Genomic DNA, 22344 nt, shown 5'->3' with positions numbered 1-22344 from the left:
CTGGTACCGATAAAAACGAAAAAGACAAAAAAAAAAAAAAAAAAAAAAAAAAAACCAAGATGGTGGGAGCAATCCAGGGCTTCAAATCAAGTTAATAGGAAATCAAAAAAGTTACTATAATATATCCTGCTAATTTTTTTCCTTAATTAAAAAAATAAATTTTTTTTTAAAAAGGGGGAGATTGAGATAAAAGACAACATAACAACATAACAATACAGGTCAAAGCATAACAATTTCAGCAACCTAGTGCTTCATCATAAGATAACCCAACTAAATAGTAGTTACCATAGTGTCTCTTTCCTTGAAATATTTGAGTATAACTTCGTATACAATTGCATCAAACAGATCAAGACAGTGTGAAATCATCCAAGAGCATGAAAGTATTACAGGGTATTTAGAACCAGCTAGCAGAAACCGAACAATGGTTTCTATATTATCTATTTGCCTATAAAAATTTTTGTTTACACTACCACATATAATAAAATCCAGTAAGATACAACATGATAAAACAGTTTGGTGAGACTTCAAAACAAGATGATATTAAATCAGCACTAGCTATTGTGATGTCTTGTTTTCTTCAAAATAACTGTTCAGATCATCAAAGGCAATAATATCAAACAGCCCAGAATAAAGTCATTCCAACTAATGAGTGAAAACTTTATAAGGCTTCAAAGCCACGTAATGGGCAATCATGATTACCACATACTTTTATATATTTGAATAATTTCTTACAATAGATAAAATATTTGGTATTCATACATGTGAGTTTTATTTATTTCACTTATGAGTATGATCTCAAACTGCATTCATTTATTATAAATATCTCAATGTGATCATTCTTTATAGCTGAGCAAATCTCCATTGTATGAAAATACCAGTGTGGTTTTATTTGCATTTCTCTAATGACTAATGACGATGAACATTTTTTAATGTATTTATTTGACATTTGTATTTCTTCATCTGAGAAGTGTGTATTCTTCTCAGACACTCATTTTTGGATTGGATCTTTGAATTTTGGGGATCTGATTTTTTTTAAATTCTTTATATGTTTTAGACAGAAGTCCTTTGTCTGAGGAAGAGTTCACTAAGATGTTTATCCAGTTTGTGGGTTTTCTTTTCACTATGCTGGAGATTTCTTTTGACATGCAGAAACTTTTTAATAGACGTGATCCCAGTTATTGATTCTGGGAAGTATTTCTCGTGCGGTTTGATTTCTGTTCATGAGTTCTCTACCTACCCCTATGACTTCAAGGTTTCTACCCAATTTGTCTTCCAATAGATTTAATATTTCTGTTTTAATATTCATATCTTTGATCCATTAGATTTTAATTTAGTAATCTATTCCATTGATTTTCACATCTGTTTAGATTCCAGTACCATGCTGATCTTACTACGATTGCTGGGTAGTATAACTTCAAGTCAGGGATTGGAATGTCTCCTGCCTTGCCTTTGTTGCTTAGAACTGTCTTTGCTATTCTAGGTCTCTTCTTGCTCTGGATGTATTTTAGGAGTGATTTCTCTAGATCTATGAGGTATGTTGATGGTATTTTTATTGGGATTGCATGGAATGTGTAAAATAGTTTTGGGAGAATGGCCATTTTCACAATATTTATTCTTTTATCCATGAGCAAGGGTTATCTTTCCATTTTCTGAGATCATCTTCAATTTCTTTTTCACTGTATTATAATTTTCCTTATCATTTCTTTCGTAAGAGTAATTCCTATTTCTAAGTATTTCGGTTTTTTTTTTTTTTTTGGTTGCTAGTGTGAAGGGTATGGCTTCTCTTATTTCTCTCTCTCTGTGATTTTGTTGTTAGTGTATAGGAATGCTATTGATTTTTCAGTATTGATTTCATATCCAGCTACATTACTGTATTTATTTATTATACCTAGGAGTCTTTCAATGGAGTTTGGCGGTCTTCTACATAGAGTATCATGTCATCTGAAAACAATGATAATTTAACTTCTTCTTTTCCTATCTTTACCCCTTTTATTTCTCCCTTTTTTCTAATTTCTCTGGCTAGTATTTCCAGTACTATATTAAATAGGAGTGGTGATAAAGGAAATCCTTGTCTTGTGCCTTATTTTAAAGTAAAGGCCTTCAATTTTTGGCCATTTAGTATGATACTGGCTGTTGGTTTGTCATGGATGGCCTTTATTATATTGAGGTAAAGACCATGCATTCCAATTTTCTGTAAAGTTCTTATCATGAATGAATGTTGAACCTTATCAAAAGCTTTTTCTGGAACTAAGAAATGACCATGTGATTCTTACTTTTGGATTTATTGATATAGTAGATTACATTTATTGATTTATGTTTGTTGAACCATTCCAGCATGCCTGGGATGAATCCCACTTGTCCATGGTGTATAATCTTCTTGATGATTTTCTGCATCCTATTTGTCAAAATTTTATTGAGGGTTTTTACATCTGTGTTCATTAGGGAGATTGGTCTATAGTTCTCTTTTTTAGTGGGGTCTTTCTCAGGTTTTGGTAGTAGAGTAGAGTTTGCTTCCAGGAATGACTTAGGAAGGATTGCTTCCCTTTCAGTTTCATTGAAGAGTTTGAGGAGTGTTGACATTAGATCTTCTTGGTATTTCTTATAGAATTCAGAAGCAAATCTGTCTGGGCCTGGACTCTTTTTTGTAGGTAAGGTCTTAGTTACCTTTTAAATTTCATTAATAGAGCGTTCCATTCAACAACATCAGAATACACATTCTTCTCAGCAGTACATGGGTCATTCTCTAAATCAGACCATATATTAGCTCACATAACATATTTAAATAAATGAAAAAGAGTTGAAATTATCCCTTGCATGTTATCAGATCATGTAAGTGCTTTGAAATTAGAAATTAATGATAAAAGATACTGAAAAAATCCCACAAACATATGGAAACTGAATAACACACCTTTGAGTAATCAGTGGGTCACAATGGAAATTAAAGAAGAAATTAAACAATACCTACAAGAAAATGAAAATACAGATACAACTTACTGGAATTTGTGGGATGCAATGAAAGCCATCCTCAGAGGAAAATTTATTGAACTGAGTTCCTACATCAGGAAAACAGAACAAATACAAATAAATAACCTGATGCAATACATCAAACATCTAGAAAAAGAAGAGCAAGTCAAGCCCAAAGCCAGAAGAAGAGGGGAAGTTATAAAGATCAGAGCAGAAATCAATGCAATAAAGACTAAGAAAACAATCCAAAGAACCAATGAATCAAAGAGTTGGTTCTTTGAAAGAATAAGTAAAATTGATAAACCTCTAGCCAACCGTATTTTTTAAAAGGGAAGAAAAAGCTCAAATTCATGCAATAAGAAATGAAAAAGGTGAGATCTATAGAAATACAGAAAATCATCAACACTTATTTTGAAAACCTCTACTCTCAAAGGTTTGATAACACAGAAGAAATAGACAGATTCCTAGAAACATATGTATTACCAAAGCTAGATCAAGAGGATGTAAAACTGCTGTAGGCTTTCATTTTGACCATCGTTTGATATGATGCTGAGAGCTGGCAGCTTGGGTGAATCCGCGCACCAACCTAAGCCCCAGGAGACTTTACTAAGATCATCACTCCCAGAGCTCAAGGACCTTCCCAGAGCCCAGCCACAGGAGGCTGCGCTCCCTTGGCAGGTTTCAGGACTGCCCAGGACAGCCCCAGTGACCTCCCAAACCGGGAAACAGATGGCATGTGGGGTGAGTCCATGCACCATCTTCAGCCCTGGGAGACTTTAAGATTATTGTTCCCAGTGCTCAAGGACCCACCCAGCTCCCACCCACATAGACTAGCTATGGGAAGTTTTGCAGCCACAGTAGGTTACACCCAGCGACCCTTTTTCAATTGTGGGAGTTGAGAGCAGGTGAAGTGAGTTCTAGGGCATTGGTCTTTCCCTGGGGAGAGCTTTAGCCCAAAATACATAGTGGTTAGGTACCGGCCCAGCTACCTCAAACACTGAAGGTGGCACAGGAGGGCCTGAGAGTCTGCTGGACCATGCTCAGCAACCTCCATTCAGTCCCAGGAGTTTAGGGCAGAGGAGATAATTTCCAACACATCCAGGGGAAGCCTTAGAACAACACTTGAAAGACAGAAATATAGGAAAATGACAAAAAGAAAGACGAAAATGCAATCTCAAACATTCAGCCCAACCCAAGAAAGTGTAGAGCCATGTACATAGAAGAAAATACATGCCATACTCCTGAAATACCTTAAATAATAGCAACTGAAATAAAGAAGCAACTCCAGGAAGCTTTAAAGGAATTCAAACCACAAATAATCTCCCAAGTAAAAGAGGAAATGATAAAAGTAATGAAAGAGATTCTGAACACATCTAAAGAAGACACATTTAAAAAATTAGAGGAACAAAACCAAAAGATAGAATCCCTGGATGAACAATTTAAGAAACAAACAGAATACAGGAAGCAGATTCAAAGAGATATAGAGGAAATCAAAAATTCCATCGAAAGTTGTCAAAACCGCATTAATGAAAGTGAAGATAGATTTTCAGACCTCGAAGACAAGATTGCAGCTAGTGAACAGGAAAGGAAAGATCTTTTAAAAATTACAAGGCAAACATGTTAATCATAATTCCATATCATATGGCATTGAAACCTTATAAAGTTTTCACTCACTAACTGGAATGGTTTTATTCTGAAATGTTTGATTTTATGTCTGTGATGATATGAACAGCTATTTTGAAGAAAACAAGACATCATAATATAACTGCATGTATATTTAAGTGTATAAGATAGAAAATGATATCACTGAGTTTTATTGGATCATTGAACAGAACTGTTTGCAGTATCATTGTTGGAATGTCCACTTTACAAGCTTTAATTTTGTGACTTGAACAATTATTTCTAAGATGACAATATGTAATCCATTAATAGTGATTTCCTACTGTTTATTTTTTTCTGTAAATCTGTATAACTTGTACCCTTTCTCTGCTTTTTTTTTCTCCTTAAATAAAATTTTAAAAAAAGACATCATAATAGCTACTGCTGATTTACTATCATCTTGTTTTGAAGTCCCATCAAACTGTTGCTCTTCTGGCTTCATTGGTTTTATGATGTTGTATCTTACTGGGTTTAATTATATGTGATAGTATAAACAAAAAATGTTATAGGCAAAGCGATAATATAGAAACCATTGTTCATTTTCTGTTAGCTGGTTCAAAAATACCCTGTAATACTTTCATCTTCTTGAATGGTTTCACACTGTCTTGATATGTTTCATGCTATAGTAAACAAAATTATATTCAAATATTCAAGGAAAGAGACACTATGGTAACTACTATTAAATTGGGTTATCTTGTGGTGAAGCACTAGGTTGCTGAAATTGTCATGCTTTGATCCATATTGTTATGTTGTTATGTCCTCTTTTATCTCAATCTCTCCCATTTTTAAAATTTATTTCTTTTTTACAATTTTTTAATTAAGGGAAAAATTTTTAAAACTTAGCAGGATATATTTTATTGAGTTTTTGATTTCCTATTAACTTGATTTGAAGCCCTGTATTGCTCCCACTATCTTGTTTTGACTGATTTTACTCTCTTCAGTTCTGTTTGACAGTATCAAGTTTGAGGATATAGGCAACTACTTTGAAGGCAATAAGATTCACTATGATACCCATTCTGATTTGACTATTGTCTTCTTTTGAAGTCCTGTATGTCTCCAATGTTTAGGTTTTATTGGTCTTTTTCTGTACTGTTTTATTCAATTTTATTATACCTAAAAATATGGGCAATTCTTTTTAAGTTAGCAAGAGGTATTATGATAACCATTGTTGATTACCTTGTATTCTGTTTTCCTATCATGTATGATGTCCATCCTTTGTTTTGACTGACTCTGCTTTGTTTTGCATATTTGGTTTTATTCTCCACCAAAAAAATAATAAGAATTGTGGGAGTAATAAAACCCAAAATGTATAATTGTTATTGTAAAAAATAAAGGAAAAGAAAGTGCTCTAAAAAATACAACTGCAAGTGTGTTTAGGGTGTAAGATAGATGGCCATATTATACATTTTTGTTGGATCATTGAACACAACTGTTTGCAGTTTCCCTGTTTGAATATCCACTTTATATGATTTAATTTTGTAACATGAACAATTATTTCTAAGATGACAATAGGTAATCTATTAACTAATGATTTCTTACTGTTTATTTTTTTTGAAATTCTGTATTACTTGTACCCTTTTACTGCTTTGGTTTTTTTTCTTTGAAAAAAATTTTTTAAAAAATAACAAGTAATCAGGAAATAACAATTCAAAATCTACAAGATGATGCAAAAAACTTAAGATTGATAGGGATAAATACAAAAGAACAGAACAAAATAAATAATATCGAGACTATTCACAGAAGTAATAGCTGAAATTTTCCCAAACATGAGAATGGAAACTGAAATATGGATTAGTGAAGAATATAGAACTCCAAATAGCCATAATCAAAATAAAACTACACCCAGACATACAATAATCACTATCTCAGAAATCCAACATGAGAATAGAATACTAAATGCTGTCAGAGAAAAAAGATCACCTATAAAAGAAAACCTAGCAGCAGACTTCTCAGCACAAACAATAAAGTCAAGAAGAGCATGGCGGTAAGTGTTTCAGATCCTAAAGGAAAATGATTTTCAACCTAGACTGATGTATCCTGAAAAACTGTCCTTTAAAATGAAAGGCGAAAGATGATAATTCCATGACAAATAACAGCTGAAGTACTTCATGAGCACCTAGACAACCCTGCAAAGAATACTGAAAGACAGTTTAGATACACATAGGGGAAAACCACTAAGTACAGTAGACAACTAAACAGAATGGAAAGATAAAGATACAACAGCAGAAAGATAACATGTAAAATATACACCAATATATAACAGTTATAACCATTAATGTAAATGGTCTCAATTCACCAATTAAATGAACACACTGACAGAATGGATCAAGAAACAATATCCAACCTTATGCTGTCTACAAGAAACCCATCTAACCCAAAAGGAAACTCACAGACTGAAAGTAAAAGGATGGAAAACAATTCTTAATGCAACAGGAACTGAAAAAAAAAGTGGGGGTAGCTATTATGTTTGCAGATAATGTGAACTTAAAATCAAGAATAGTCCTAAGAGATAAAGAAGGTCACTAAATACTGGTTAGGGGAAAACTTATAGAGGAAAAGATAACAATCTTAAATATATATGCACCAAATTTGAGAGCACACAGTTATACAAGGCAAGTATTAATAGAAATGAAAAATCAAATTGGCAATAACACAATTATAACAGGATACCTTAGCACACCATTGACACCAAGGGGCAGATCAACCAGACAGAAAATCAGCAAAGTAATAGTAGAACTCAATCACACCTGTGAAAAATTCATAGCCAAATGCAGAATGTTTCACCCAACAACATCAGCATATACATTCTTCTCAGCAGCACATGGGACATTCTCTAAAATAGACCACATATTAGCTCACAGAACATATTTAAATAAACGCAAAAGAATTGAAATTATCCCATGCATGTTATCAGATCATAACACCATGCAACTAGAAATTAATGATAAAAGAAACTGCAAAAACTGCAACAAACACATGGAAATTGAATAATACACAATGGAGCAATCAGTGGGTCACAGGGAAAATTAAAGAAGAAATTAAATAATACCTACAAGCAAATAAAAATACAGATACAGAATCTGTGGGATGAATGAAAGCAGTCCTCAGAGGAAAAGTTATTGCACTGAGTTCCCACATCAGGAAAACAGAATGAATACAAATAAATAACCTGATGCTACACCTCAAACATCTAAATAAGAAGAGCATGTCTAGCCCAAAGTGAAAAGATGGGAGGAAATTATAAAAATCAGAGCAGAAATTAATACAACAGAGACTAAGAAAACAATCCAAAAAATCAACAAATTTGTTCTTTTTCAAAGAACAAATGGTTCTTTGAAAAATAAATAAAATTGATAAACCCCTAGCCAGCCTTATTTTAAAAAGAAACAAACAGCTCAAATTCATGCAATGAGATATAAAAAAAAGACGAAATCACTACAGACTTTGTGGAAATACAGGAGATCGTCAACACCTATTTCAAAAATCTCTACTCTCATAGGTTCGATAACAAAGAAAAAATGAACAGATTCCTAGAAAGATAAGAAGTACAAAAGCTGGCTCAAGAAGATGTAAAACTGCTGAATAATCCAATTTCTACTAGTGAAATTGAAAATGCAATTAAGTCCCTACCTACAAAGAACAGCACAGGCCCAGACAGATTCACTGTGGAATTCTACAAGAAATACAAGAAGACTTAATGCTGACACTCCTCAAACTCTTTAATGAAATCAAATGGGAAACAATTCTTCCTAAGTCATTCCTGGAAACAAATGTTACTTTAGCACCAAATCTTGAGAAAGATATACTAAAAAAGAGAACTACAGGCCAATCTCCCTAATGAACACAGATGTAAAAATCCTCAATAAAATATTGACAAAAAGGATGCAGCAAATCATCAAGAAGATTATACACCATGATCAAGTGAGATTCATCTCAGGCATGTAAGGATGGTTTAGGATACATAAGTCAATAAATGTAATCTACCATATCAATAAAGCCAAAAGTAAGCATCACATGATCATCTTTATTGGTGCAGAAAAGCTTTTGAGAAGGTCCAAGAGTCATTTATGATAAGAACCTTACAGAAAATTGGAATAGATGGTCTTTATGTCAATATGATAAAGGTCATCTATGACAAACCAATAGCCAGCATTATTAAATGACCAAAAAACTGAAAGCCTTCACCTTAAACTCAGGCACATGAAAAGGATTTCCCTTATCAACGCTCCTATTTAACATACTACTGGAAATACTAGCCAAGCAATAAGACAAGAGAGAGAAATAAAAGGGGTAAAGATAGGAAAAGAGGAAGTTAAATTATCTTTATTTGTGGATGACATGATACTTCACATAGAAGATCCCCAAAGCTCCATTAAAAGACTCCTAGATACAATAAATAAATTAAGCAACATCACTGGATAAAAAATCTATACTCAAAAACCAATAGCATTTCTATACACTAACAACAAAATCACTGAGAAATAAAGAAAGGAAGCCACATCCTTCACACTAACATCCAAAAAAATGAAACCCGTAGGAATTAAACTCACAAAAGAAGTAAAAAAAGTCTATACAGGGAATATTATAATATCCTCAACAAAGACATTGAAGAAGATCTCAGAAAGTGGAAAGACATCCCTTGCTCATGGATAGGAAGAATAAATATTGTAAAAATGGCTATTCTCCCAAAATGTCATACAGAATCAATACAATGCCAATGAAAATACTATCAACATACCCCATAGATCTAGAGAAATCAATCCTAAAATTCATCTGGAACCAGAAGAGACCTAAAATAGCAAAGGCAATTCTACCATGAAAGACAAGGCAGGAGGCATCACAACCTCTGTCTTGAAATTATACTATAAAGCTACCATAATAAAATAAACATGGTACTGGAATAAAAACAGATCTGAGGATCAGTGGAGTAGCTTAGAAGATACAACCACAACTACAAACACACTCAACCATCTTATCTTCGATAAAGGGCCAAACATGTTCACTAGAAGACAGTCTCTTTCATAAATGGTGCTGGAAAAACTGGCTCTCCACATGCCTAAAATTGAAAGTAGACTCATGTCTATCACCATACTAAACTAACTAACCTAAACTAAAACCTAAATGATCAAAGATATGCAAATTAAAACAGAGACACTAAATCTGTTGGAAGACAAATTAGGTAAAAATCTTGAAGACATAAGGATAGGTAGAAATTCATGAACAGGAATCAAACTCCATGGATACTTTCCAGAATCAATAGCTGGGATCACATCTTATTAAAAAGTCTCTGTGTGTCAAAAGAAATCTCCAGCATAGTGAAAAGAAAACCCACACACTGGGAAATAATCTTAGTGAACTGTCCTTCAGATAAAGGACTTCTGTCTAAAACATATAAAGAATTTTTTAAAAATCAGACCGCCAAAATTCAAAGATCCAATCCAAAAATGGGCATCTGAGATGAATACACAGTTCTCAAATGAAGAAATACAAGTGGCAAATAAATACATGAAAAAATTTTCAACATCATTACTCATTAGAAAAATTCAAATTAAAACCACACTGAGATTCCATCTCACTCCTGAAAGAATGGCCAGGATCAAGAAAACTACCAACAACAAATGCTGGAGAGGCTGTGGGGAAAAGGGAACTCTCCTGCACTGTTAGTTGGAGTGTAGACCGTGCAGTCATTGTGGAGGTCAGGCTGGAGATTCCTCAAAAAGCTGGGATTGGAGGTCCCATTTGTTCCAGCTGTTCCACTTCGACGCATATTCCAGAAGAACTGAAAACATCTGAAAACAGCAATATATGTGCACCCATATTTATAGCAGTACAGTTTGTAGTATTCAGATCTTGAAAACAACCTAAGTGCCCATCAACTGAGGAATAGATAAAAAAAGTTGTGGAATTTTCATACTATGGAGTACTACCAAGCTCTTTATAGATCACACTGAGATATTTATAAATAAATGGACACAACTTGAGACCGAACTCTTAAGTGAAATTAATCAAACTCACACGTAGAAATACCATATATTCTCCTTAATGTAAGAAATGGTAAGAGTACATAAGAGTTTATAGTAATTATGATTCCCCATTACATTGCCTGGAAGCCTTATAATGTCTGCATTCATTATTTGGAATAGTCTTATCCTAGTTTGTTTGATTTTATAACCTGTGATAGTATAAACAGCTATTTTAAAGAAAACAAGACATTAAGGATAGCCAATGCTTATTTAGTATCATCTTACTCTGAAGTCCAACTATGCTTTTGTTTTTCTGTTTCCTTTGGTTCTATCCTGTTACATCTTATTGGATATTATTACGTGTAACAGTATAAACAAATTTTCTATGGAAAATGAGATAATATACTAGCCATTGTCTATTCTCTGCTATTTGGTTCTGAAAGCCTTGTAATGCTTTCACACTCTTGAATGGTTTTATACTGTTTTGTTACGTTTGATACTATTGTATATGAAGCTATGCTCAGCTATTTCAAAGAAAGGTGCATTATGGTAGTTACTGTTAATTATGGGTTGTCTTGTGGTAAAATACTGTGTTACTTGCATTGTTCTGACCTGATGTGCTTTGTTATGTCCTCTTTTGTCTTAATCTCTTTAAAATAAAAAAAATTTAAAAAATGCTCAGTGTTGCTTTGTCAAAGATGGCTTTTACCATATTGACATAAAGACCATCTATTTCAGTTTTCTGTAAGGTTCTTATCATGAATAAGTGTTGGATCTTATCAAAAGGTTTTTCTGCAACTATAGAAATCATCATGTGATTCTTTTTGCTTTATTGATATGGTGAATTACATTTATTGATTTGCACATATTAAAGCATCTGTACATTCTTGAGATGAATCCCAGTTGGTCATGGTTTATACTCTTCTTGATGCTTTGCTGCATTCTGTTTGCCAATATTTTATTGAGAATTTTTGCATCAATGTTGATTAGGGAGATTGACCTGTAGTTCCTTTTGGTTGGGTCTTACTCAGGTTTTCATACTGCAGTAATATTTTCCTCCAGGAATCAGTTAAAGAGAGTTGCTTCCCTTTCAATTTCATTGAAGAGTTTGAGGAGTGTCGACATCAGTTCTTCTTTGAATTTCTTGTAGAATTCTGTGTGAATTCATCTGGATCTGGGCTTTTCTTTGTTGGTAAGGATTTAATTATATTTTTCAGTTTCATTAATTGAAACTGGATTATTCAGCAGTTTTACATCTTCCTGGCCCAGCTTTGGTACTTCATATATTTCTAGGAATCTGTCCGTTTCTTCTTTGTTATCAAGCCTGTGACAGTAGAAGTTTTTGAAATAGGTATTGATGATCTTCTGTAGTTCTACAGGGTCTATAGTGATTTCACCCTTTTCATTCCTTATTGCATGAATTTGAGTTTTTACTTTTCTTTTTAAAATAAGATTAGCTAAGGGCTTATCAACTTTATTCATTCTTTCAAAGAACCAAATCTTGCGATTCACTGATTCTTTGTATTGTTTTCTTAGTCTCTATTGCACTGACTTCTGTGCTGATCTTTACACTTTTCTCCTAATGTTTGCTTTGGGATTGACTTGTTCTTCTTTTTCTTGATGTTTAAGATGTAGCATAAGGTTGTTTACTTGTGTTTGTTCTGTTTCTCTGATGTGGGAATTTACCACAATAAATTTTTATCTGAGGAGTATTTTCATTGCACCCCACAGGTTCCAGTAAGATGTATTTGTATTTTCATTTGCTTCTAGATATTGTTTAACTTCTTCTGTGACCCATTGCTCAGGAGCGTATTATTGAATTTCCATGTGTTTGTGGGGTTTTTGCAGTTTCTTTTGTCATTGATTTCTAGTTTCATGGTGCTATGATCCGATAATATACATAGGATAATTTCAATTCTATGGAATTACTTAAGTATGTTCTGTTGGCTAGCATATGGTCTGTTTTAGAGAATATTCCATGTGCTTCTGAGAAAAATGTATATTCTGATGTTGGGTGAAACATTCTGTATACATCCACCAAGTCCATTTGTTCACGGGTATAATTCAGTTCTGTTATTTCTTTGCTGGCTTTTTGTCTAGTTGATCTGTCCCTTTGTGTCAATGGTGTGTTAAGTTCTCCTGTTTTACTTGTGTTATTGCTTATTTGATTTTTAAATTCTGTTAATATTTGTTTTGTATAGCGGGTGCTCTGTAATTTGATACATATATATTTAAGATTCCTATCTCTTCCTCTTGAAGTTTTCCTGTACCTAGTATGTAGTGGGATTCTTTATCTCTTTGGATCATTCTTGGTTTGAAGTTCACATTGTCTGCAAACAGAATAGCTAACCCTGCTTTTGGGGGGATCTTGTTGCATGGAGAATTGTTTTCCATCATTTGACTTTCAGTCTATGAGTATCCTTTTGGATTAAATGAGTTTCCTGTATACAGAATATGGTTGGATGTTGTTTCTTGATCCACTTGGCCAGTCTGTTTCTTTTAATTGGTGAATTGAGGCCATTTCAGGAATTTCAGGTGTATGGCTTATATTTTCTTCTATGTACCTCTCTCCTAGGCTTGCTAAGGTTGGGCTGGCAGTTTAAGATTGCATTTTGCTCATTTATTTGGTCATTTTCCTATATTACTGGCATTTGAACAACATTCCAATGCTTCCTCCCAGTATTGGGAATCACCTGGCCCACTTCTGGCTCCTGAGACTGCATTCAGGCCCCTTATAGCCCTTAAGGTCATTGGGAGCGGCCCATTTGGGCCCACAGGGAAATCCTATTCATCCTCTGGTGATTTGGGACACTGGCCTGTGGTCTTACCACAGCTGGGAGCAAAGTTCCCAAGGTTCCCCCCATGCACTGGGAGTCAACTCATGCATGTCAGCTCCTGGGACTGGATTAAAGCCATTGCTAGCCACTTGGGCATTGCTAGACATGGCCCAGGTAGGCCTGTGGGCACCTTGAATGTGTCCTCTGGTGATTTGGAACTCTGGATGAGGCCCAACTGGCTTGCAGTGACATTGCAAAGCTTCCACCATGCACTGGGAATCAAATCACACACATTCGGGGCCCAGGACTGGATTCAGACTCCTCTATTTTTTGCTTTGGATTGTGACTATGATTAACTTCATAGCAGTACTTATGTACTGTTACTTTTACATTATAATATTTAAATTATGGGCTCTAATATTTAAATTATGGGCTTATATATTGTTACTTTTACGTTATAATATTTAAATTATGGGCGAAGAGTAAGTATCACCCAGAACAAAACTCTATCTTGCCTTCTGGAAAGAGAATTAGTGTTTCCATTTTTACACAAGAGATAGTTGTATTGTTGTATCAAAGTCCAATTTAGCAATGATGCAAGAATCATGAGTAGCACTTTGAAGAAGCTGAAGGAACCAAGTTTTACTAGCTAGCTTGCGCAGAGGAGTGAAGCACTCCAAATTGTGAGCCCTGAGGATAGGGTATGTGGGCCATACAGGGCCTCTTGGCAGAAAAAGGGAAGAAAGTTAAGGTATAGAATAGAAAGGCATTACTAAAATGTCACAGTTTTCACATCTGATGACCATGGTCAGCTATGGAGTAAGATGACAGGACCTGGTGAGGAGCTGTTTGCTTATGACATCAGGACGTTGCTGGTATGGGGAAAGGATTAAATGTTATGATCCACCCGTGGTCGGCTTGCCAACCAGACATTTCCTCTTAAATTACACTTAATCTCCAAGTGCAAGAGCAAGTTTATAATTATAACTTACATGATACTGAGACAGAAAAATAGACCACCCTGGAACCCCCTCTAATATCAAAGGTCTCACCCCAGAGCCCCACCCATTGGAGAGTTATCCTCTTACTCTATTCTGTCTTTTAGCCACAAGATTACAGAAGTTTCTGCATCTTGCTGCATCCTCACTTTCCCACACAACTTGTCCCACAGCCTCCTGCTATCTCACCGCCCATACCTTGCTGAACTCCTTCCCTTCCTATAGAGCTACTTCATGGTTGCCTGTCACCTGACTTTTCTGTTGGCTGACGCCAAATCGCCATTCAGAATTGTCAACCTTTTACTTTTAATTCACTGTCATTGTTTAGCTTACCCTGTCATGCCCCAAAATCAAAATAACTCTCCTGACCCATACTCAGGCCTCAGACTTCGCAGTAGGGAACCCCTCTGGGTCCACAGGCATAATAAAGAGTTACATCCACTTCTCTGACTGCTACTCGTGGATTCCTGTGTCACCAGTAAATCTTATTTTTGCTGTATTATACATTTTTTCTATTGACTTTGTTCTCTAGAAAATCTTAACTAGTGTAAACTTACATATTATTTAATATAATATATTCTTTAACTATCTTTACTTTACCCAAAATAACAAAGCAACTATAAGATACAAATGTAGTTTCAAATAAAAAAGCTCAATGTGTTTAATTTGAAAGTTAAGCAGTCCATAATGTCAGCATCTATTATTTCTGTGGTTCATTTTTATTAATTTTATTTCTCCAAAGTTTCATGATTAAAAATTGCTACCACAATGTTACATAAGTTAGAGTCTATACATATTTCTACTTCATAGGATACTCATGCATGCTTTTTTTTAAGTGGAAGCCATTGTTCCCATTCAAAAGTCAAGAAATTGTGAAGACATGCCCTCCCATTCTGCCACAGGAACCTACTGACATATGGGCTAAGAGAGAACAACTTTTACCCAGAACTGGCTTTCAAAGACCAATAAAACAACCGACTATAAGCGTATTTCAAACATTAGAGATCTACATTTATTCAATGTAAATTTTAGGAAATTAACAATGGCATGTGTGTAATTCCATGACTCTCTATGGTTAAATTTTCCCCCTATAATTGCTCGGGACATAGAAATGATATCAGAAACTCTGAATTATATAAAGGAAATATTATAACCCCCAATATGTTAGGCATCTGATATTGGCAAGTTCATACTCTCTAAAATTAAAGAATGAATTCTAGAAACAATGGTGATTAATAGTAGGAAATATTTACTAAAGGATAGAAACCTCCTATCCGAGAGTGACAAGGGGGGACATCCAAAAATTTGGTTGGCCAAGACCCCACTTCTTAGGGAAAATTTTATGAAGCTCAATCACAAAGGTACAACATGAGTTACAGCTAAGATCAACTAATAAGATTATAGTATAGCTTCTGGGGTAACATTGATTCAGTGGGGAAGCAGATCACACAGGAAGCAGACACAGAAAGAACAAAAGAACCTCTTAGGTAGGTAATGGATCCTAGGATCTTGATTTTCACCAAAGAGATTGATACCTATCTTCACTTAATTAGACCAAGTGTTAACACTTCTCTAATTCTTTGAGGGATAGGTAGGCTGGTTCTTTGGTTGTCTTACAGCCTGGCCTCCACCTGATATATCTCTGGGCTCAGCTGTGGTGCATTTTCACCTTTGTCCCGGTTCTCTGTAGGACCTAGACTTATCTGACTGCCTATAATATTTCTGCCTAACTTAGCTGTCTATAATACTACGATTGAAAACTGTTATGATGTTGAAAATTTCAGGACAATTATAACTGTGTGTTCATTCTATGTTATAGGACTCTCAGTGAAATTTCATTAAATGGAAACAGCTGATATTTTTCACAAATCAAAGCTTTAGATTTCTCAACTATCATTATTTTGCTATAATAACTTCCTTCTTACAACAACAGTATAGCTATTCTTTCAGGAAAATTAAGAGAAGGTGCTGGAAACACATTTACTTCTCTCCTTCCTAACTATACCCAGTTGCTCATAGTTGACTATTCGACCCTGGAGCAAGGTGTTTCTTCAGAAATTTCTGGATTTCCTTCCAAGCATGTTCTTGTGCAGCTGCGTGTGGGATAAGTTCTCCTCCCCAGTGAATGGGTGGCACCACAAAAGGCATCCTAGAAGCGCGACACATTGGAGAATAGGGGGGTTCTATCAGGTGGCCGGCCCCTGGGTAAGACAGTAGGGTCCAGTTGTTCTTCCCATTCCTCTTCAGCTGTTCAATGGCTTCTGCAGCGTGTACTTTGCTATTGAGATTCTTATCTTCTTCTCCCACAATGAAGAGGAAATGTCCCTGGGCCTTTTCAATAGGAAGGAAAAACTGGCTAATTCCAGTTTCACATTTTGTATAAACCTGATAAAACTCTGCGAATCCAAAGACATTAATGGATTCATACTCAACTGAGACATGTGCAGGCTCAATGATCTGACCACGATATATGTGTGGAACACTAATAATGAAGTTAGGCCCATTAATAAGCACTGTTGCTGTGATTTGTTTTAGTTGAATGGCCAAAGACAATCCAATCTCTGCTCCTTTACATACGGAGACTATCCCAATGCCTGGGCCTAAAACCTGAAAACAATGGAAAGAAAATGTTATTCTTTCAGTTAAAAGAAACACACAGGGAGGAGCTGGGCGGATCCGGAGTCCCTGCAGAAGCCCGTTCCTTTGTCTGAAGGACTGAATACTTCTGCAAGCAGAGAGGCATCGCAGCTTCCTGAGGCACCTCAGCCTGTGGTGAGTGCCCAGCACAGTCTGCCCAAATCTCAGACTGTTCCGGACCCCCCAGGCCTCTGGGTGCAGTGAAGTGGAGCAGTGGGTTAGAGGCCACTACAGCTGCCTCCCCATCCCCCCCGGCTACACTTGGAAGTCTGCTGAGCTCCTGACGGATGGGCGGGCCTACACTAACCCCCGAGCCCAGCCGCACCTAGCCATCTGCCTGCAGAGGAGGAGCTGGGCGGATCCGGAGTCCCTGCAGAAGCCCGTTCCTTTGTCTGAAGGACTGAATACTTCTGCAAGCAGAGAGGCATCGCAGCTTCCTGAGGCACCTCAGCCTGTGGTGAGTGCCCAGCACAGTCTGCCCAAATCTCAGACTGTTCCGGACCCCCCAGGCTTCTGGGTGCAGAGAAGTGGAACAGTGGGTTAGAGGCCACTACAGCTGCCTCCCCCCCCCCTCCCGGCTACACTTGGAAGTCTGCTGAGCTCCTGACTGATGGGCGGGCCTACACTAACCCCCGAGCCCAGCCGCGCCTAGCCATCTGCCTGCAGAGGAGGAGCTGGGCGGATCTGGAGTGCCTGCAGAAGTCCCTTCCTTTGCCTAGAGGACTGTGGATATCTCTGCAAGCAGGGAGGGATCACAGGCTCCTGAGGCACTGTGGCCTGTGGAGAGCACCCTAACCCGGCTGCAATTGAAGAGCTGTGGATCTTCCAAGGGGCAGGTGGGCGCACAATGTCCCTGAGGCCCAGCTTGTCTGGAACTGCGGAGTTCTGAGCAGGCAGAGGAGGGACACTGGTTCTGCAGGCCCAATGGCTTGGGGTAGTGCGGTGTCAGAGGCTCAGTAGCTCCAAGCATAGAAGGGGATTTTCAACAGATCCTGAGGAAGCTTTCAAATAACACTTGAAACACAGAAATATACAAAATGACAAAACGAAAGACCAAATTACAACCTCAAACCTCCAGCCCATCTCAGGAAACCCTAGGAGCAATGTATATAGAAGAAAATATATCCCATCCACCTCATATATCGGACATAATAGCTACTGAAGTTGACAAACAACTCCAGGAAGCTTTAAAGAAATTCATACTCGAAATAATCTCCCAGATAAAAGAAGAAATGATAAAATGAAAGAGATTCTAAATATATCTAAAGAAAACACAGATAAAAAATTGGAGGAACTAAACAAAAAGATAGAATCCCTAGACGAGCAATATAAGAAACAAACAGAATACATAATGCAGATGCACAGAGATATACAGGAAATAAAAAACTCCACTGAAAGTTGTAAAAACCGCCTTAATGAAAGTGAAGATAGAATTTCAGACCTTGAAGACATGATTGCAGCTAGTGAACAGGAAAGGAAAGATCTTTTGAAAATAACAAGGAATCAGGAAACAACAATTCAACAACTGCAAGACGATGCAAAGAAGAATAACATAAGAATGATAGGGATTAATGAAAGAGAGGGAGACAACATAAAGGATGTCAAGCGGATATTTAGAGAAGTAATAGCTGAAAATTTCCCAAGCATGAGATCAGAAACTGACATCAAGATCAGTGAAGCATATAGAACTCCAAACACTCATAACCAAAATAAAACTACACCCAGACATATAATAATCACCATCCCAGAAATCCAACACAAGAATAGATTACTAAAAGCTGTCAGAGAGAAAAGACAGATCACTTATAAAGGAAAACCTATCAGAATCACAGCAGACTTCTCAGCACAAACGATAAAGTCAAGAAGAGCATGGAGTGAAATATTCCAGATCCTAAAGCAAAATGATTTCCAACCAAGACTGATATATCCTGCAAAACTATCATTCAAAATAGATGGTGCAATATGATACTTCCATGACAAAGAACAGCTGAAGAACTTCATGAACACCAAACCGACCCTGCAAAAAATATTGAAAGACAGTTTAGATACACAAAGGAAAAAACCACTAAGCAAAGCAAATAATTAAACAGAACAGAAAGATAAAGATGCAACAGCAGAGAGATAACATTCCTACAATTAACCAGCATTTAACAGTAATAACCATTAATGTAAATGGTCTCAATGCACCAATCAAAAGAAACAGACTAGCAGAATGGATCAAGAAACAAAATCCAACCATATGCTGTTTACAGGAAACCCATCTAACCCAGAAGGATACTCACAGACTGAAAGTCAAAGGATGGAAAACAATTCTTCATGCAGCAGGAATCCAGAAAAAGGCAGGAGTAGCCATTCTGTTTGCAGACAACGTGAACTTTAAACCAACAATGACCATAAAGGACAAAGAAGGTCACTACATACTTGTAAGGGGAAAACTCCAAGAGGAAGAGATAACTATCTTAAATATATACGCACCAAACTCCAGAGCACCAAGTTATATAAAACAATTATTAACAGAAATGAAAACTCAAATTATCAGTAACACAATTGTAACAGGAGACCTTAATACGCCATTGACACCAAGGGACAGATCAACCAGACAGAAAATGAGCAAAGAAATAACAGAACTGAATCATACCTGTGAACAAATGGGTTTGATAGACATATACAGGATGTTCCACCCAACAACATCAGAATACACATTCTTCTCAGCAGTACATGGATCATTTTCTAAAATAGACCATATATTAGCTCACAGAACATATTTAAACAAGTGCAAAAGAGCTGAAATCATCCCTTGCATGTTATCGGATCATAGCGCTCTGAAATTAGAAATTAATGATAAAAGATACTGCAAAAATCCCACAAACACATGGAAACTGAATAACACACTCTTGAGTAATCAGTGGGTCACAGAGGAAATTAAAGAAGAAATCAAACAATACCTAAAAGAAAATGAAAATACAGATACAACTTACCGGAACCTGTGGGATGCAATGAAAGCCGTCCTGAGAGGAAAATTTATTGCACTGAGTTCCCACATCAGGAAAACAGAACGAATACAAATAAATAACTTGATGCTACACCTCAAACAGCTAGAAAAAGAAGAGCAAGTCAAGCCCAAAGCCAAAAGAAGAGAGGAAATTATAAAAATCAGAGCAGAAATCAATGCAATAGAGACTAAGAAAACAATCCAAAGAATCAACAAATCAAAGAGTTGGTTCTTTGAAAGAATAAATAAAATCGATAAGCCCCTAGCCAACCTTATTAAAAAAAGGGAAGAAAAAGCTCAAATTCATGCAATAAGAAATGAAAAAGGAGAAATCACTACAGACCCAATAGAAATACAGAAGATCATCAACACCTACTTCGAAAACCTCTACTCTCAAAAGTTTGATAACACAGAAGAAATAGACAGATTCTTAGAAGCATATGAAGTGCCAAAGCTAGATCAAGAGGATGTAAAACTGTTGAATAACCCAATCTCTGTTACTGAAATTGAAAATGTAATTAAGTCCTTACCCACCAAGAAGAGCCCAGGCCCAGATGGATTCACTGCAGAATTCTACAAGAAATACAAAGAAGACCTAATGCCGACACTCTTCAAACTGTTCAATGAAATTGAAAGGGAAGCAATCCTTCCTAAGTCGTTCCTGGAAGCAAATATTACTCTAGTACCAAAACCTGAGAAAGACCCAACTAAAAAAGAGAACTATAGACCGATCTCCCTAATGAACACAGATGCAAAAATCCTCAATAAAATATTGGCAAATAGGATCCAGCAAATCATCAAGAAGATTATACACCATGACCAAGTGGGATTCATCCCAGGAATGCAAGGATGGTTCAACATACGCAAATCAATAAATGTAATCCACCATATCAATAAAGCCAAAAATAAGAATCACATGATCATTTCTATAGATGCAGAAAAAGCCTTCGATAAGGTCCAACATTTATTCATGATAAAAACTCTACAGAAAATTGGAATAGATGGTCTTTACCTCAATATAATAAAGGCCATTTATGACAAACCAACAGCCAGCATCATTCTAAATGGCCAAAAATTGAAAGCCTTTACTTTAAAATCAGGCACAAGACAAGGATGTCCTTTATCACCACTCCTATTTAATATAGTACTGGAAGTACTAGCCAGAGCAATTAGGCAAGAAAGAGAAATAAAAGGGGTAAAGATAGGAAAAGAAGAAGTTAAGTTATCATTGTTTGCAGATGACATGATACTCTACATAGAAGACCCCCTAAACTCCATTGAAATACTCTTAGATACAATAAATAAATTCAGTAATGTGGCTGGATACAAAATCAATACTCAGAAATCAATAGCATTCCTATACACGAACAACAAAATTACAGAGAGGGAAATAAGAGAAACTGGACTATTCACATTAGCAAGCAAAAAAATGAAATATTTAGGAATTACTCTTACGAAAGAAGTGAAAGACTTATACAGTGAAAACTATAATACACTGAAAAAGGAAATTGAAGATGATCTCAGAAAATGGAAAGACATCCCTTGCTCATGGATAGGAAGAACAAACATTGTGAAGATGGCCATTCTCCCAAAACTCTTATACAGATTCAATGCAATCCCAATAGAAATACCATCAACATACCTTATAGATCTAGAGAAATCACTCCTAAATTTCATCTGGAACCAGAAGAGACCTAGAATCGCAAAGGCAATTCTAAGCAGCAAAGGCAAAGCAGGAGGCATCACAATCCCTGACTTGAAATTATACTACAAAGCAACAGTAGTAAAATCAACATGGTATTGGAATCAAAATAGAGGCGAAGATCAATGGAATAGATTAGAAGATACAACCACAACTACAAACACACTCAACCACCTTATCTTTGATAAAGGAGCCAAGCAGGTTCACTGGAAGAACGATAGTCTCTTTAATAAATGGTGCTGGAAAAACTGGCTCTCCATTTGCCGAAAACTAAAGCTAGACCCATGTCTATCACCATGTACTAAATTAAAATCTAAATGGGTCAAAGATCTGAATATTAAAACAGAAACACTAAATCTATTGGAAGACAAAGTGGGTAGAAACCTTGGAGACATAGGAGTAGGTAGAGAATTCATGAACAGGACTCAAACCGCACGGGAAACACTTCCCAGAATCAATAACTGGGACCACATCTTATTAAAAAGTTTCTGCATGTCAAAAGAAATCTCCAGCATAGTGAAAAGAAAACCCACAAACTGGGAAAAGATTTTAGTGAACTCTCTCTCAGACAAGGGACTCTTGTCTAAAACATATAAAGAATTAAAAAAACTCAGACCTCCAAAATTCAAAGATCCAATCCAAAAATGGGCAT

At 36.1% G+C, this 22344-nt stretch overlaps 1 protein-coding gene across 2 annotated transcripts in view; it reads right to left on the bottom strand.

The window, feature by feature from the left end:
* The window catches only part of Baat (bile acid-CoA:amino acid N-acyltransferase), a 90647-nt gene that overhangs the window by 43208 nt on the left and 25095 nt on the right, over positions 1-22344 (bottom strand). Inside the window, exon 4 of one of the 2 annotated variants that reach the window (XM_003470900.3) lies at positions 15060-16968. The exons of the other annotated variant lie outside the window; for it this stretch is intronic. Within the exon in view, the coding sequence (XP_003470948.1) occupies positions 16375-16968 (594 nt within the window). The 3' untranslated portion in view covers positions 15060-16374. Of the gene's footprint in view, positions 1-15059; positions 16969-22344 lie in introns of those variants that run through there. 2 annotated transcript variants of the gene reach the window in all.

Source organism: Cavia porcellus, unplaced genomic scaffold (assembly GCF_034190915.1).
Source record: "Cavia porcellus strain 051 isolate PalLab524CR breed Dunkin Hartley unplaced genomic scaffold, mCavPor4.1 scaffold_1, whole genome shotgun sequence".
Taxonomy (NCBI): domain Eukaryota; kingdom Metazoa; phylum Chordata; class Mammalia; order Rodentia; family Caviidae; genus Cavia; species Cavia porcellus.
Note: the sequence above shows the minus strand (reverse complement) of the source record. Positions and strands in the feature narration are given on the sequence as shown.